Source organism: Lynx rufus, unplaced genomic scaffold (assembly GCF_022079265.1).
Source record: "Lynx rufus isolate CCGP_SWC_20201006 ecotype Redwood Valley unplaced genomic scaffold, mLynRuf1.p SCAF_43, whole genome shotgun sequence".
In the NCBI taxonomy this organism is placed as follows: Eukaryota; Metazoa; Chordata; class Mammalia; order Carnivora; family Felidae; genus Lynx; species Lynx rufus.
This window is the reverse complement of record NW_025814860.1, coordinates 1,767,082-1,782,019: the sequence shown is the minus strand read 5'-3', so window position 1 is coordinate 1,782,019 and position 14,938 is coordinate 1,767,082. Positions and strand designations below refer to the sequence as shown.

At 49.6% G+C, this 14,938-nt stretch overlaps 1 protein-coding gene across 1 annotated transcript in view; it reads left to right on the top strand.

Moving 5' to 3' along the window:
- Window positions 1-9,372: 9,372 nt before the first annotated feature.
- Window positions 9,373-14,938, top strand: part of RAB11FIP3 (RAB11 family interacting protein 3) — an 82,834-nt gene continuing 77,268 nt past the window's right edge. Inside the window, exon 1 of the mRNA XM_047097898.1 lies at window positions 9,373-10,074. Coding sequence (XP_046953854.1) covers window positions 9,373-10,074 — 702 coding nt within the window. The remainder of the gene's footprint in view (window positions 10,075-14,938) is intronic.

Sequence of the window (14,938 nt, the reverse complement as noted above, 5' to 3'; positions counted from 1 at the left end):
GGCACGCCCTCCCCGTGTTTGTCTCTGGTCGCTCTGGGTCGTTCACCTCACCCCTCCCCATCCCCGTCTTCGCTCACACACTATCCACCAAGCGCACACTGAGCTCCTGCTTGTGCCCGGCACCCTGGCTGAGGACCGAGGCGTGGGCACCCCCGAGTCTCCTGAACTGCGCTCTCTGCCTCGGCATCTGGGCACGTGGGCTCGCTGAGTAAAGCGGGAAGAATGAGGAGTCCCAAGAACCCCCACAATTGGAGGCTCAGTAGATGTTCCTCTCTCCTCTGACCCTTACATCACCTTGTCCTTATCCTGTGGATTGGAGCAAGCCCGCTTCTCGCGGTCAAGCCCCCACCCTACATAGCACGTCCCCGGGAGGGGGAGGGCCTTGCTCCTTCCTGCCCCGCATAGAGGCCCAGTCACGCTGCAGCTAGGTCCCCTGGAGGAGGGTCGATGAACTCTCCAGGGTAGGGTTTCCCTGGCGGCACATGGGCCCCCTCAGGCATCTCCCTCAGGATGTTGAGGCTAGTCTGTGTTGGATGCTGGCATCAGAAATCTGCCCTGGGGGCGCCTGGGTGGCTCTGTCGGTTGAGCGTCCGACTTCGGCTCAGCTCAGGTCATGATCTCGAAGATCACGATTTCAAGCTCCGCGTGGGGCTCTGTGCTGACAGCTCAGAGCCTGGAGCCTGCTTTGGATTCTGTGCCTCTCTTCCTCTCTCTCTGCCCCTCCCCTGCTAGCACTCTGTCTCTCTCAGAAATAAACCTTAAAAAAATTTTTTTAATTGCATCTTAAAAAAAAAAAGAAGAAATCTACTCTTACTCTGGCTGTTCAGATCCAAAGAGAGGGAATGTGTGAGAACGCTCCTGGGCTCCTTCACTGGCTCCAACGGTGGGTGTGCTAGGGCTCTAGGGCCCAGGGGTGAGCACCCCTTCCTTCTTCCACTTCTCCCTCTCCCTGGGAACCTGCACATTCCCCTCGCTGCACATCAGCTCTCTCTACGACCAGGTCCCAGCCACTGTGTGTTCAAGCTGCAGCCCAACCCCTGGAGAGAAGGGCTGCCTTCCTTCCCTCAGAGTCACATCCCCAGTCCTGAGGAAAGGTACCCATTCACTCCGTTTGGATTAGGAGTCTAGCGCTTTTCAATAAGCCGCAGCCAAGGTTTGATCACACATAGGAACACGGCAACTCCCATTACAGCCACGGGCTTGGAGAGGGCCTGCTTCTAGAAAATGCGTTAGCAGACCATCCCATGTGGATCCTGACTGACACCAAGGAAGCTCACTAAAGACCAACGTGTAGCCTAGCGTGCTGGTGTGTGTGTGTGTGTGTGTGTGTGTGTGTGTGTGTATGTCTACTCTTTTCCAGTGACCAAGTGAGTCTTAGGTCTCCCTCTGGTGAAACCCAAAGGCCGGGTGGAAGATGGCAGAGATTGCCTAAGTCTGTGCTCTATCCACACTCCCCGCCCCTATCTCAGGGCCAGGGCTCTGCCCTACTCAACCTTTCTGTCCTGGGGACCATGGTGGAGACTAAATCTTTCTTTGGACTTTCCTTTTCCTTGCCCTTTGTAACTCGGTTCTTTGGTGAAACAGTACCCCCCCACCCCCACCCCCCAGACAGGGAGTTGATGGATTTCACAGGGTTCTCCCTGGACTCTGGTGCAGATCGTTGGGAGCAGACCCACATAACTTTCTCAACAAGCAGAGGATTCTATGACTCTTTATTCATTTGTTTTGATTACCTCTCGTATTATTTCTTCCAGTAATAAATGTAATCAATATGGGTCTCACTAACTGAACTCTCAGAGGATAATTTTATTGCCAATTCTTGGAGTTTGAGGGGCACCTCATCAGATCCGAACGTCAGAGCATCTCGAGGAGACAGTACCTGACAGGTGTCGGTTGAGGGATGAGAGATGTCTGTCATAAATGTGCAGAATTGGGGGGCGCCTGGGTGGCTCAGTTGATTAAGCCCTAGACTCTTGATTTTGGCTCAGGTCATGATCTCACAGTTTGCAAGATCGAGCAAAGAGCCTGCTTGGGATTCTCTCCCTGCCCCCCCCCCCAAAAAAATAAATAAACATTAAAAAAAAAAGAAATACGCAGAATTATCTCTTCTGCCACCACATGTAACTTGGACAATTTTTACGCGATGGGAGAAGAATGATGGAAATTACATCTTCAACTCTTGAAAAAGCGTGACCTGTGGCCAAAGAAAAGAAGCTCTGAATCCCGCACAAAACTCTCCCTGCTAGCTCCTCACGCCCATCCCCCAGCCATGCTTTGGGCCCCGGGGGAGGTGAGGTGGGTGCAGACTGTAGGCTACAAAGCGGTCTGGGCACGGCTGCGGGGACTGGCGAGGCCCGTCATCACAGGAAGATGTGAGCAGGTAACGACAACGTCAGAGTGAAGTGTTTAAATAAGAAAACCATCCAAACCTCCGCCGAGTCAGGAGGAATTAGACTGTGCTTTTACAAACTCATGTTCTATTTTTACTCTGAGGAATGTACTTTACTAAATTTGAAGGTGATGAAAAAAATCCTTCCCCACTGAATAAAATATCAGTAAACACGAGTGTGGCTCTGTGCTCTCCACTGCTGGAGGCTAGCGGGGGAGGGCGTGATCTAGCCTGAAAATTTACTTCCAAGTTTACTTACCAAGTGCAAAATGTTAATCTAGTTTTCAATACTGAGAATTAGAAATAGTTGGCCTGAAGTTTTTGTTTATGGCTTGATTGAGGTGTAACTGACATACAATAAATTGTATGTGAAGTGTATAATTTGAAGAGTTCTCTAGGTCTATATCCATGAAAATATTACCACAATCACCGTCACCTGCAGAAGTTTCCTCCCGCCCCTTGTTAATCCTCTCTCACCTCTACCTATGCCCCTGCCCTTAGATGACCTGTCCGGAATGACAGCTCAGGGCGTGGGAGGACAAGGCGAGACCAGACAGAAAGGAGGGGAGCTACTCGGGAGAAAGGTGGGGACAGTAGGAAGAGGTGCTGGGCCCTTTTCTGGCGCACCAAGTGTAGGTCTGCTTGGTGGTCCTGCTCCTTTGTCACCCTGGCCCCATCATAGGTCTGTGGCCGGTCCCTTCTTTCCCCAGAATAGAGCTTAGCCCTCCTCCTGTGCCCATCTCCAGGCCACCCTCATGGCCTTCCTGGGGTGCCAGCTGCCCCATGATGCCCTGCACAAGGCTCTCACTTGATCACTGGCTGGCTCTAGCCTGGACTTTGAGCTCTGGGACTCAGGGCTGGCTCTGAGCACAGATGTGCAGCAGCCTGGCCCCCAGAGCTCACTGAGGGACGGACCTTGGGAAGAGCCTTCGCTATCCAAGAGCCTGCTTCCCAGTTCTCTGATCCGTGTTCTCATCATCCCTTCACTTTTGACGCCTCCTTATTCCCCAGCAAGTTACACAAATTACTTTCAAATATTAAAATAAAATGGCTGATACGGGGCGTCTGGGTGGCTCAGTCGGTTGAGCGTCCGACTTCGGCTCAGGTCACGATCTCATGGTTCATGAGTTTGAGCCCCGCGTCGGGCTCTGTGCTGACGGCTCCGAGCCTGGAACCTGCTTCAGATTCTGTGTTTCCCTCTCTCTCTCTCTGCCCCTCCCCCACTCTTGCCCTCTCTCTCTCAAAAATAAATAAAGATTAAAAAAATTTTTTAAAAAGAAAATAAAATGGCTGATAGAGAAGACCTCACAAGGGTGGGGAAAGAACAGATAGTTTTGATGAAACTGGCTATTAAGTGAGAAAAATAAAGCTGGGTCTCTATCTCACATCACATCAAAATAAAAAAATTCCAAATGAATTAAAGACATACTTGCGAAAGGAAAAACTATAAATACAGGCAGATATCTTTATATAAATATTTTTTAAGGGGCACCTGGGTGACTCAGTTGGTTAAGCATCTGACTTTGGCTCAGGTCATGATCTCACCGTGAGTTTGAGCCCCACGTTGGGCTCTCTGTTGTCAACTCAGAGCCTCCTTTGGGCCCTCCACCCCCCCTCTCTTTGCCCCTCCCCTGCTAGTGCACTGTCTCTCTCAAAAATAAAAATAAACGTTAAAAAAAATAAAATATTTTAAGTAATCTGTATACCCAACATGGGGCTCAAACTCACCGCCCCAAGATCAAAAGTCACATGCTTTACCAACCAAGCCAGCCAGGCGCCCCCATAGACAGGTATCTTTGAGACTTTGGGTAAAATATTTATTTACCTAATTTTAACTGTTTACAACTTCGATTTTTTTTAATGTTTGTTTATTTCTGAGAGAGAGAGAGAGAGAGAGAGAGAGAGAGCGCAGGGGAGGGGCAGAGAGGGCAAGGGAGACAAAGAATCCGAACCAGGCTCCAGGCTCTGAGCAGTCAGCAGAGAGCCCAACGTGGGACTCAAACTCGTGAACTTCAAGATCATGACCTGAGCTGAAGTCGGACACTCAACCGACTGAATCACCCAGGCGCCCCAGTGAAATTCTTAAAACATATGGACCAGCCTGGAAAATAGCACAAGACATCCAGGTATTCCGTACCCACATTTACCAGATGCTGATCCTTTGTCCTATGCGTGCTCAGCCTTTGTGTCTTGCAGGGACATAGCAATATAGCTAAAATTTTACCCTGTGCCCCTTTCCTCTTCCAGCCCCTCAACACAACTCCCACTCTTGTTTTGTTATTTTTACTACAAATGAACGTATTTGCAGCAATTTGTGGTCATTGACCACATTTTTAACCTTTGCAGAAATGGGTATTACACAGTCTTGTTCCATAACTTGCTTTTATCAGCAGTGCATTTCAGAAGTCGGCACACGCTGACGTGTGCACCTGTGGTTCATCCATCAGACCTGCTACGAAGCATTCCCTCACCATCGACGACACCTCAGCCATTCAGCAGTCTCTTCGTGCGAGCATGAACACCAATGCTGTCAAACACCCCTTTCCTGCCTCCTCATGGGCTTGTGCAAACTTCTCCCCAGAGGTACTGGAGGTGAAAGCGCGGAATTGAAGGGTACATAGACCCTCAGCTGTGTCGGTAATGCGAATCCCCATGCTCTGCCGGGTTCAGACTTGATTCTCACTGATTGGTGTCCAAGGATACCTTTACTAATTCCCTTGATTTCCAATGGGGTGAGCATCTTTTTTATGTGTCTATGGCCACTTGAGTTTCCTCTTCTGAAACTGCTTATTGTTATTCTTTGCTCATGTTTCTGCTGGGTTGCTGTTCTTTTGTTTTTTGCGGAATTCTTTGTGTATTCTGGAAATGAATCCTTTGTCAATTACATCTGTTCTAAATATCTCTTTCAAGTTGCTATGGACTAAACGGTGCCCCACAGATTCATTATTTGAAGCCCTAACCCCCAGGCAGGGAGAAGATATTTGCAATATTAAAGACTGATTTTATCTGTAGATAATGTCAGAGAATCTAATAAAAAAACAACTGGGGCGCCTGGGTGGCTCAGTCGGTTGAGCGGCGGACTTCACCTCAGGTCATGACCTCACAGTCCCTGAGTTCGAGCCCTGCGTCGGGCTCTGTGCTGACAGCTCAGAGCCTGGAGCCTGTTTCAGATTCTGTGTCTCCCTCTCTCTGACCCTCCCCCATTCATGCTCTGTCTCTCTCTGTCCCAAAAATAAATAAACGTTAAAAGAAAAAAATTAAAAAAAAAAAAACAAGTAAGTGCTACGACTGGGCAATTCACAGATTTGGGATCCCAGTTGGTCAATAAACACAACAAAAAATACTCAACCACACTAACAGTTAAGTTCAAATAAGACAAGATGCCATTTTAAATTCATGGGACTAGCACAGACAGCAGAAATCGTATGTAATGCCTACTATAATTTTGGTTTTTAAAAACTTGCATTTAAAAAAAAGTAGAGGGGTTAAGCATCAGACTCTTGATTTCAGCTCAGGTCATGATCTTGCAGTTCCTGGGTTTGAGCCCCGAATCAGGCTGGGTGCTGTCTCGGAACCTGCTTGGGATTCCTTCTCTGCCCCTCCTGCTCTCTCTCTCTCACTCTCTCAAAATAAATAAATAAAATTTAAAAAGAAATAAAATAAAATCTTCTAAAAAAACACATTAAAAAAAAAAGTAGATATGGGGCACCTGGGTGCTCAGTCTGTTAAGTGTCTGACTCTTGAGCTCAGCCCAGGTCTCCATTTCAGGGTTGTTAGTTCAAACCCCACGTTGGGCTCCACGTTCCATGTGTAGCCTACTAAAAAAAAAAAAAAAAAAAAAAAAAAAAGTAGGTTTGTGGGGCACCTGGGGGACTCAGTCCAAGGAGCATGTGACTCTTGATCTCGGGGTCATGAGTTTGAGCCCCACGTTGGTTGTAGAGATTACTTAAAAATAAAATCCTTTTCTTTTTGTTAGTAAAAGTAAATTTGTGATCAAATTGAGCCTTGTCGATCACCCTACCCTTCCTTCCGTCTATGGCCAAATCTTACCAGGTGGTGGAGGAACCTTACCCCAGGAGAAACAATCTTACCTTTCAAGTGAGGTTTCTTAACCACTTTCCCTCAGCTCCCCTGGGTGGGTCCAATGAGGCTGTGCCAGGACTCTGTTGAGTCACCTTTCTGGTCTTCATCTTCCTATCTCTTCCCACAAGCCAAATGCCACCAGGGAAGAGGAATCAAGGAAACCTACGTGCTTGGAGATTTCCAAAGATAAGTGTTTATTCAAGTACCTTTCAAAAGTAGGGGTGCCTGGGTGGCTCAGTTGGTTGAGCGCCCAACTGTTGATGTCAGCTCAGGTTGTGATCTCATGGTTTGTGAGATGCAGCCCTATGTCTGGCTCTGTGCTGACCTGCTTGGGATTCTCTCTCTCTCCCTCTCTCTCTGCCCCTCCCCCATGCACTCTCTCCCTCTCTCTCTCTCTTAAAATAAATAAATAAACTTTAAATTTTTAAACATTTATTTATTTTTGAGAGACAGAGAGAGACAGAACGTGAGTGGGGAGGGGCAGAGAGAGAGGGAGACACAGAATCTGAAGCAGGCTCCAGGCTCTGAGCTGTGAGCACAGAGCCCAATGCGGGGCTGGAACCCATGAACCGTGAGATCATGATCTGAGCTGAAGTCAGATGCTTAACCAACTGAGCTATCCAAGTGCCCCTAAATAAATAAACTTTAATTGAAACAAAACAAACAAACAAACAAACAAACAAAAAAAGAAGAGTCACAGAGAGAGGTTTCACAGACATTCACCCAGACCCCAAATCCAACAGTTGTGAACTGAACCCCACCCTCCCTCCCTCCCTCCTCCTCTTCTGTGTAACTATTACCAGGTTAAATTAAAATGTGCATAGGGTGGGTGTGGAAGAGCGCCTCCAAGTGGCATCAGGGGCTGCTTTTACCCAGCTAGTTTATTTCATCTGGAATGTTACATCAAAAATGTCCACAGACCACAGAAGGGATGCCTGATGCCGTTGGAATGACTGACCAGGAAGTTGTCACTTTAAAAAAATTTTATTTATTATTATTATTATTATTATTTTAATTTAAGTAACCTCTACACCCAACATGGGGCTGGAACTCACGACTCCAAGATCAAGAGTCACATGCTCCTCCAACTGAGCCAGCCAAGCACCCCAGGAACTTGTCACTTTTAATGTTCCATGAACAGAGTCTCTTGAACTATTGCAAGCAGGAAGGTGTATGCTTTCCATGCTGAGGTTCTATTTGGGCATGCCAGCCAACCAGGGAATGCAGATTTTTCCAGTACTGGTACAGTGGCAGGAGGACCTCCTGTTGTTTTTACTTCACCCACATTAACACAGCTATTGAGAAAGGTTGACACATCACTCTAACTACCTCTGAAAATTATGTCTGGTCAAATGCATCAGCTTGATTTCAGATTCTTGCCAAAACTGTAGATGTTTTGAAAGCATACAGCTCATATAAGGAATTGATGAGTTTGGGGAGGAGGATCCCCTGCCTCTCTTTTCCCAATGCCAACCTGACAAAACCTGGAACTGCATGCCCTGGGATTCTGTCATAGGTGATGACTCAGTTAATTACCACACTGTTTCTCACTGTACATTTGGAAACAGCGGTTCAATTTCCTTTGGTTCTTGCCCAAACTGCTTATGAAATATATCTGGTGCGTGTGCCCACCGCATATAAAAATACCAGTTCATACTTTCTCTTGATACATTTCATTGCAGGCTAAATTTAGTACCTCGCCTGGGGCCTGGCAGCTCACCTGCTTCTAACTAGCATGTCTCCACTTTCATGCCTGCTGCAGGGTGTCCGAGTTCCTGTCTGGTGCCCTGTTCCCCACTGATGATGGTGACATCTAGAGAAACAGATGTCAGCTGTCAAAGACAGCCACAGTGTTTGGGAGGCCTGGCTTAGACTGGCGGTTTACACTGGGTCTCCTATGAAAGTAAAAGACTTAGTCATAGGTTTAAAAAAAGGTCTCAGTGTTCCACCTCGCGTTCCTTCCGTTACAGATGAGACGGACCGCATTCTCGGGGCAGCCCCACACTCGGGGCGGCCGTTGCCTCTGCCCACCTCTGCCCCACCGCAGGTAAATCCCCGGGCCTCTCTGCGCGGCTGGCGTGTGCAGGGGGCGCCGCACCCGCCCTCCGGCTATGCCTAGAGCCACGTGCACTTCTCGCTGACCCAGGAGGACTGGGCTCCTCTCTTGTCAATTAGTGAGAAGGCTCTACGCAGGCAGGACCCTGTCCCCTTGGGACAGGTGCATATATCGGTATTTTGCTCGTCCGGTTTATCCATCCGTGCAGTGCGTGGGGGCGGCTGTTCTGGCGCGCCCCAGCGGCGACGTGACACCCCGCCGACGACACCCGGTGGCGCACCGTACGTGGAAACCCCACTACCCAGCAAGGCGCTCCGCCCCCCCAGGCCCGGCACCAGCCTTTAAGGCAGGCCGGCGAGGGGCGGGGCTGGCAGGAGCCGCGACGCGCTGACGTCACGCCCGACGGAAGGCGGGGCCAGGGCGGCGGCGGCGGCGGCGTCTGCTCTGGTACCGTGGGTACCTCAGCCTCCCCGGCAGCCTCCTCCGCGTCCTCCTCAGAGGCCTCAGCGGCGCCTGCCCCTTCGGCCTCCCGCCGCCGCCGCCGCCGCCGCCGCCGCCGCCTCCGCCTTCTCGGCGCCCTCCAGCGCCCGCCGCGCCGCCGACATGGGCCCGCGCCCGCCGCGCTGCCGGGCCGAGGGCAGCTGAGGCGCCGCGCGAAGATGGGCGAGGGCGGAGCAGGGCCCGAGCGCCAGCCCGAGCAGCCCGGGTGCCCCGCGCGCGCCCGCCCGCGCCGCCGCGGGGATGCCCGCGCCCGCCGCCGCGCCCTGAGCGCCTTTGTCTACCGCCCGCGCCGCCCGCCGCACCACTGGCCTCGCGGGCCTGCGCCGCGGCCGGGGTCGCGCCCATGAAGATGGAGCCGGGCCGGCCGGCCTCCCCCGCGGGCGGCGCGTGCCTCGACCCGGAGCCCGGCGGGCCCGACGGGCCGGGGGCCTCCCGGCGCGCGCCCGCCGCCCCCGCCCCGCGCCGGGCGGTCGGCTCCCCGGAGCCCGCGGCCTGCGCGGATGCCGGGGCGGGCCTGAGCGCCGGGCGGGCCCCGGGGCTGGAGCGGCGGCAGCCGCTCGCCGGCCCGGAGGCGCGCCCCGAGAGCGGCCGGGCGCTGGCCACGGGCCCAGGAGCCTCTTACCTCCTGCCGGGCCCGGCCGCCCGCCCGGACCCCGAGCCCGAGCCCGAGCGGCAGCTGCCAGAGCTCGGCCCGCTCCTGTCCTGGACTGCAGAGCCCGAGGATTATGGCCCCCCGGTTTTCCCGGACAGCGCCTGTCTCCGTGTGCCCGGCTTCAGCCACAGCCAGCACAGGAGGCCCGAGGTCGACTTCTTCCCTTGCTTCCCCTCGGCCTCGGTGGGCGAGCTGACGCTGGAGGTGGGTCCCGAGGACCCGGACCGGCCCTCGGACTTCAGCCAGACGTGCCCCCTATCGAGCGAGCCCGCGGCGTGTCCGGAGGACGGCCCCCGTCTGCGTGCCGTGTTCGACGCCCTGGACGGCGATGGAGACGGCTTCGTCCGCATCGAGGACTTCGTGCAGTTCGCCACGGTCTACGGGGCAGAGCAGGTAACTAGGCGAGCGCGCCCGGGCCCTGCCGTGGTCGGGGAGTGAGCGGCTCACACCGGCCGTCCCGCGCTCTCCTTTCGGGACTTCTTGGCTCGGCTCTGCCTGAATTTCCCTGGACTTCCTTTCCTGCCTTCCAGGAGCTTCTTCTGTTGGAGGGAGTCACCTTCTCCCCCTGCGCCCCCCCCCCCCCCACGCCCGCCCCGCACCACACCAGCTGGTTTTTCCCAGACGGAGAGCCGCTTCTGGCGTGGGGACATGACCCCGGCCCTTCCCGCCGCCGAGGGTCACGCTGATGGACACCTGTTTTGAGCACAGTTACTTCACTGTGCGTGGTTGGCAGTGTTCTTCCTGGGCCGTGGTTTACTGTTCGGGACACCGTGGTCGCTCAGAGTTTTCGTGTCTAACCCTCTGTGTCCGAAGGAAGGAAATACCCCCCCGGGAAGGGAATGGGCCCTAGAGCCCGGTGGTGCGTGCAGACTGGAGAACTCCGCTCCTGCAGGAGGTGAGCGGTGTAGACAGGTGACCAGGATGCACAGGGCCGTGTGTCAGTGGGCCCACCCGGCCTCCAGGGCTGCGGCTGCTCCGGAAGAAACTGGGCCTGGAGGTTTGTCCTCCCCCCGTGTCTCGGCACTTAGGGACGTTTAGGTCAGGGTTGTGTGTTCTGACATCCACTGTTAAATACTTTACTTAGTCGTAGGAAGTCCCTACAAGGTTGATTTGCTAGTTTTTACATTTTATTGACTTCTCACACGTGCACGCGTTTGGTAAGTGGGTGTTAGGGTTAGGACTAGAGGTTTCTAAGAAAAGAGGTAAAGTTGACACCGTGCTGTTTAGGGTGTCAGTTACAACATTTACGAACCTTTATAGGGGACCCATGTGTCCCCCTGAGTATTCACAGTGGGCCTTGAGCTGTGAAGACCTGGGTCCTGAATCAGCCCGGGAAGAGGTGCGCGTCCCTGTGGGCATCCTGAGCGTTGGCGTCAGTGTCCTGCCTGCATTTAGCTCTGTGTTGGAAGACATTGCTGAGGATGGGCCTCCCATCTCTTAGTCTCACTGGCACAGAGACATCATGGGACTGGCAGTTTCCCATATTGGCAGCATGGATTGTGATTGCTGGTTCAGTTTCTTTCTTTTCTTTTCTTTTCTTTTCTTTTCTTTTCTTTTCTTTTCTTTTCTTTTCTTTTCTTTTCTTTTTCTTTTCTTTTTCTTTCTTTTCTTTCTTTCTTCTTTTCTTTTCTTTCTTTCATGTTTATTTTGAGAGCAGGGAGGCAGAGAATCCCAAGCAGGCTCCGCGCGGTGCGAAGAGCCCAATGTGGGGCTTGATCCCATGAACCATGAGGTCGTGACCTGAACCGAAATCAAGAGTCTGGTGCTTAACCGACTGAGCCACCCAGGGGCCCCTTGTTCAGTTTCTTTTGATGCTTTTCCTTCATGCCACTGGGCTGGAGGACACCTCGGCATCCTTGGTTGTCGTGTGTGTGTGTGTGTGTGTGTGTGTGTGTGTGTGTGTGTGTGACTAGTGCCATGTGTCTCCTCCCCAAACATACCCTTCCTCTTTACACCAAGCAGCGATTTTAGAGAAATACAACATTTGATCTTGTTATCATAACCTGACTCTGTGGCTCGTGTGAAGCTCGTGTATGTTTTCGCTGGAATACCGCCTTTTTCTGAAGTGGTGGTAAGCAGGTGGTTTTCATGTCACTTCACAGGTAAGGAACCGGAAACCCAGGAAGGATGAATCACTTTCCCAAGACCTGACGATGGTCAGTGCTCCAGCAGGGACTCTCACTAGGTCTTTTGAGTCATAATCTTTAGGTGGCTCTCATCTTACTAGATTTGGTGGCTCAAAGTGTTTCCACAAGGTTTCGTGTTACTAACTGCCATAAAATCCGTTTCATTTGAGAAACACCTTTTGTAATTGTCCTTATCTATCACAGTGGGAAAAACTTGGGTGCTATTTGGGGTTGAGCTTTCTTGTGATCACAGAGTGGAAATGAGTCAAAATTCTTTGCTCTTATAGCTCCTGGTGGAATTTTAAATTTGGCGTCAGAACCGAATGACTTGGGTTTTGGTGGAATGGGCGAGTATCCGGAGATCGCTTGTGGCGTTGCCCCTTTCGTCTGCTGGCCCAGACTGTGCAGGAGGAAGCAGTGCTGGGTGTGATCTCAGCTTGACTTGGACAGACTTCCTGGGATGGTGGAGGAGAGCTCTTGGTTTGGAGCAGATAATTTACGGAGTAATGAAAGGTTGATTTTTGGGTCTGTGTAAGCTTTAAGCTTTGCTAGCCTTTATTATGACTCAGGATTGCTTTTTCCAAGTCTGATGTCAGAATGCATTATAGAAGAGCAAAGAAAAGAAATATTTTCTGATGGTGAAGTCGTTTAAGGAAAAGTGAAGATTTCTGCCTCATGATGAGTATTTTTAAACTTTTAAATGAAAAGTCTTAAACATGTTCAAAGATAGAGGGAATGGTCTAGTGAAACCCCCCACCTCAGTTGCGCTAGTCTTGGCTAATCTGTCAGCTCCCTCTTTCACACCGTGTGGGAAGTGCACACCTGACATTAGATTCCATCTGTATGTATTTCAGTGTGTGTCTCTAAAAGATAAGGATTCTTTTTTTAAACATTTGTGATTTAAAAAAAAAAAAACCCTAGGAACAGATAAGGTGGATAAGAGCAATAACGATAAGTTTTTGTACTTTCCGCCTTGAGATTTCAAAATATTGAGTGCATGAGACTCTTACCCCGGTCACATTACTGTCTTTGATGATAGCAGCTCATTATCTTGATTATTGTCAAATTTTCAAAGGTAGCACGTTGAATAATCTGTTTATGAAGGAAGCATTTTAAATTATTTAAGCTGATTATCTGAATTTTTAATGGAAGCAGCTCCTATTTATAATAGAGAAGGCTTTTGTGTCCCTCTTTCTTTAGTAATGTTATGGTGTGTTTGGCTCCCCTTACATCATCTGGGTGGTAGATCAGGTGTGGTGTAACATAACACAGTGTTGGTTATCAGCAGAGGGAAGGAGGAAAAGGACTATAGTGGAGCTTTCTGGTTGTATCTTACTGAAGCAGGAATTCATAGGCACTAGTCGTGAAGTTGGAATAGGTTATTTAAAAAACAATTTTTTTTTTAACATTTATTTATTTTTGAGAGACAGAGACAGAACATGAGCGGGGGAGGGGCAGAGAGAGAGGGAAACAGAATCTGACACAGGCTCCAGACTCTGAGCCGTCAGCACAGAGCTGACACGTGCTCAAACTCAGGAACCGTGAGATCATGACCTGAGCCGAAGTAGGACGCTCAACTGACTGAGCCACCCAGGCATCCGTGGAATAGGTTATTTTTAAGGCCTCAACCATTTCTGAAGATTCTTCATTGACATGACCCCTTCATACTAAGAGGGCTGATGCTTTTGTAGCCACTAGCAACTCATCCTAAAAAAGAATTGGCAAAATAAATTCCAAGAGTATTGTAAGAAAGGATTGGTTTCTTTTGGCTTTACTTTTGAAAGGAATTAATTACCACTGTAAAGATTATCTTCACATTTATTACTACACTCACTTCAGCATTTACATTTAATAGTTACTGGTCCTTTCCAGAGTACCTACACATTGAAACACTGAATGCCCTTCACTGACCTTGTAGGCACTGTCCTCTTGAGTGCTTGCATGAGTAGGCTGCTGAAGGAAGGGTTGATGCTCAGGTCTCCCTGCTTCTTGTTCCTGCCGTGCTGCTGGCGGGCAGTTGGAAGTCCCTAGAGACACGGCTGCACCTTTCAGTTGCCTCAGTGTCCTTCCTGGTTTCTTTCCTAGCCTTGCATTTGAGTGTGGGTGTATCTGTGTACATGAGAGAGAATGAATGCCGGTGTGTGAGCAGGTGCATGTGGGAGCTGGTGTGGGGTGTGCGTGCATACTTCTGGGTCTGTGTGTTGGATGAATTACTAAAAGGCAGATGAGGTCCCTTTCTGTGCTTGGATCACAGGCAATTTTGCTAGTGTTTTAAAAGCATCTTTTTCATATTATAAAAGTAACACATGCTTATTAAAAATTGTGAAAACAAAGAGTAATGTAAAATATAAAACAAAAAAAAAGTGACCAATAATCCTATTTTCCTGAGAAAAAATATCACTAACATTTTAGTGTATCTCCCTACAGACTTTTTTGTACACACAAGCACACACATACACAGAGCTTTGTACACAATTGAGATCATAGTGGGTAAAAGCTAAATTATTTTTATAGATGTTCATTGTTTAAAAACACGAGACTAAGTCATATCAGTAAGCAAAATAAGAAAAATAAAAACCACCTATAATTTCACCACCCAGAGTAACTACTTAAAATTTTTAAATGTAAATTAAAATATATGTAATGAATGCTTCATTGTACAAAAACGGTGTAATTCCCATGTCTGTTGTTCTGAACCCACTTTTTGACCTGTTTTTGAAATTAAAGATCTCTGATACCAGTTTACTTGTTTCCAGGAAGATTCAGAATTGTTAGGCGTTATTCCCACACAGAAACTGACATATAGGAAGAATTTAATTCCACGTAGACCGCACAGACAATGTTGTAAAGCACACCAGGCTCATGAATTGCTTCCCTTCCAAATACTTATTTGTTTCAATTCCAGAAACAGGGTCCAAACATTAGTTAAAATTGAAATATCAGACACAAGAGTTAGGCATCCACTGAAGACTATTATGTGGTCCTTAGCAGTGGTTATTACAAAGTTACCAAAGTAATTTAGATTAGTGCTTCTGATGGAATGAATTGTATACCATTATTGTAACTGTGAAAATTGTCCATGTGGAAAAGTTTTGAAGGAAATACTAAAAACTAGTTGTAGTGTGTATGTG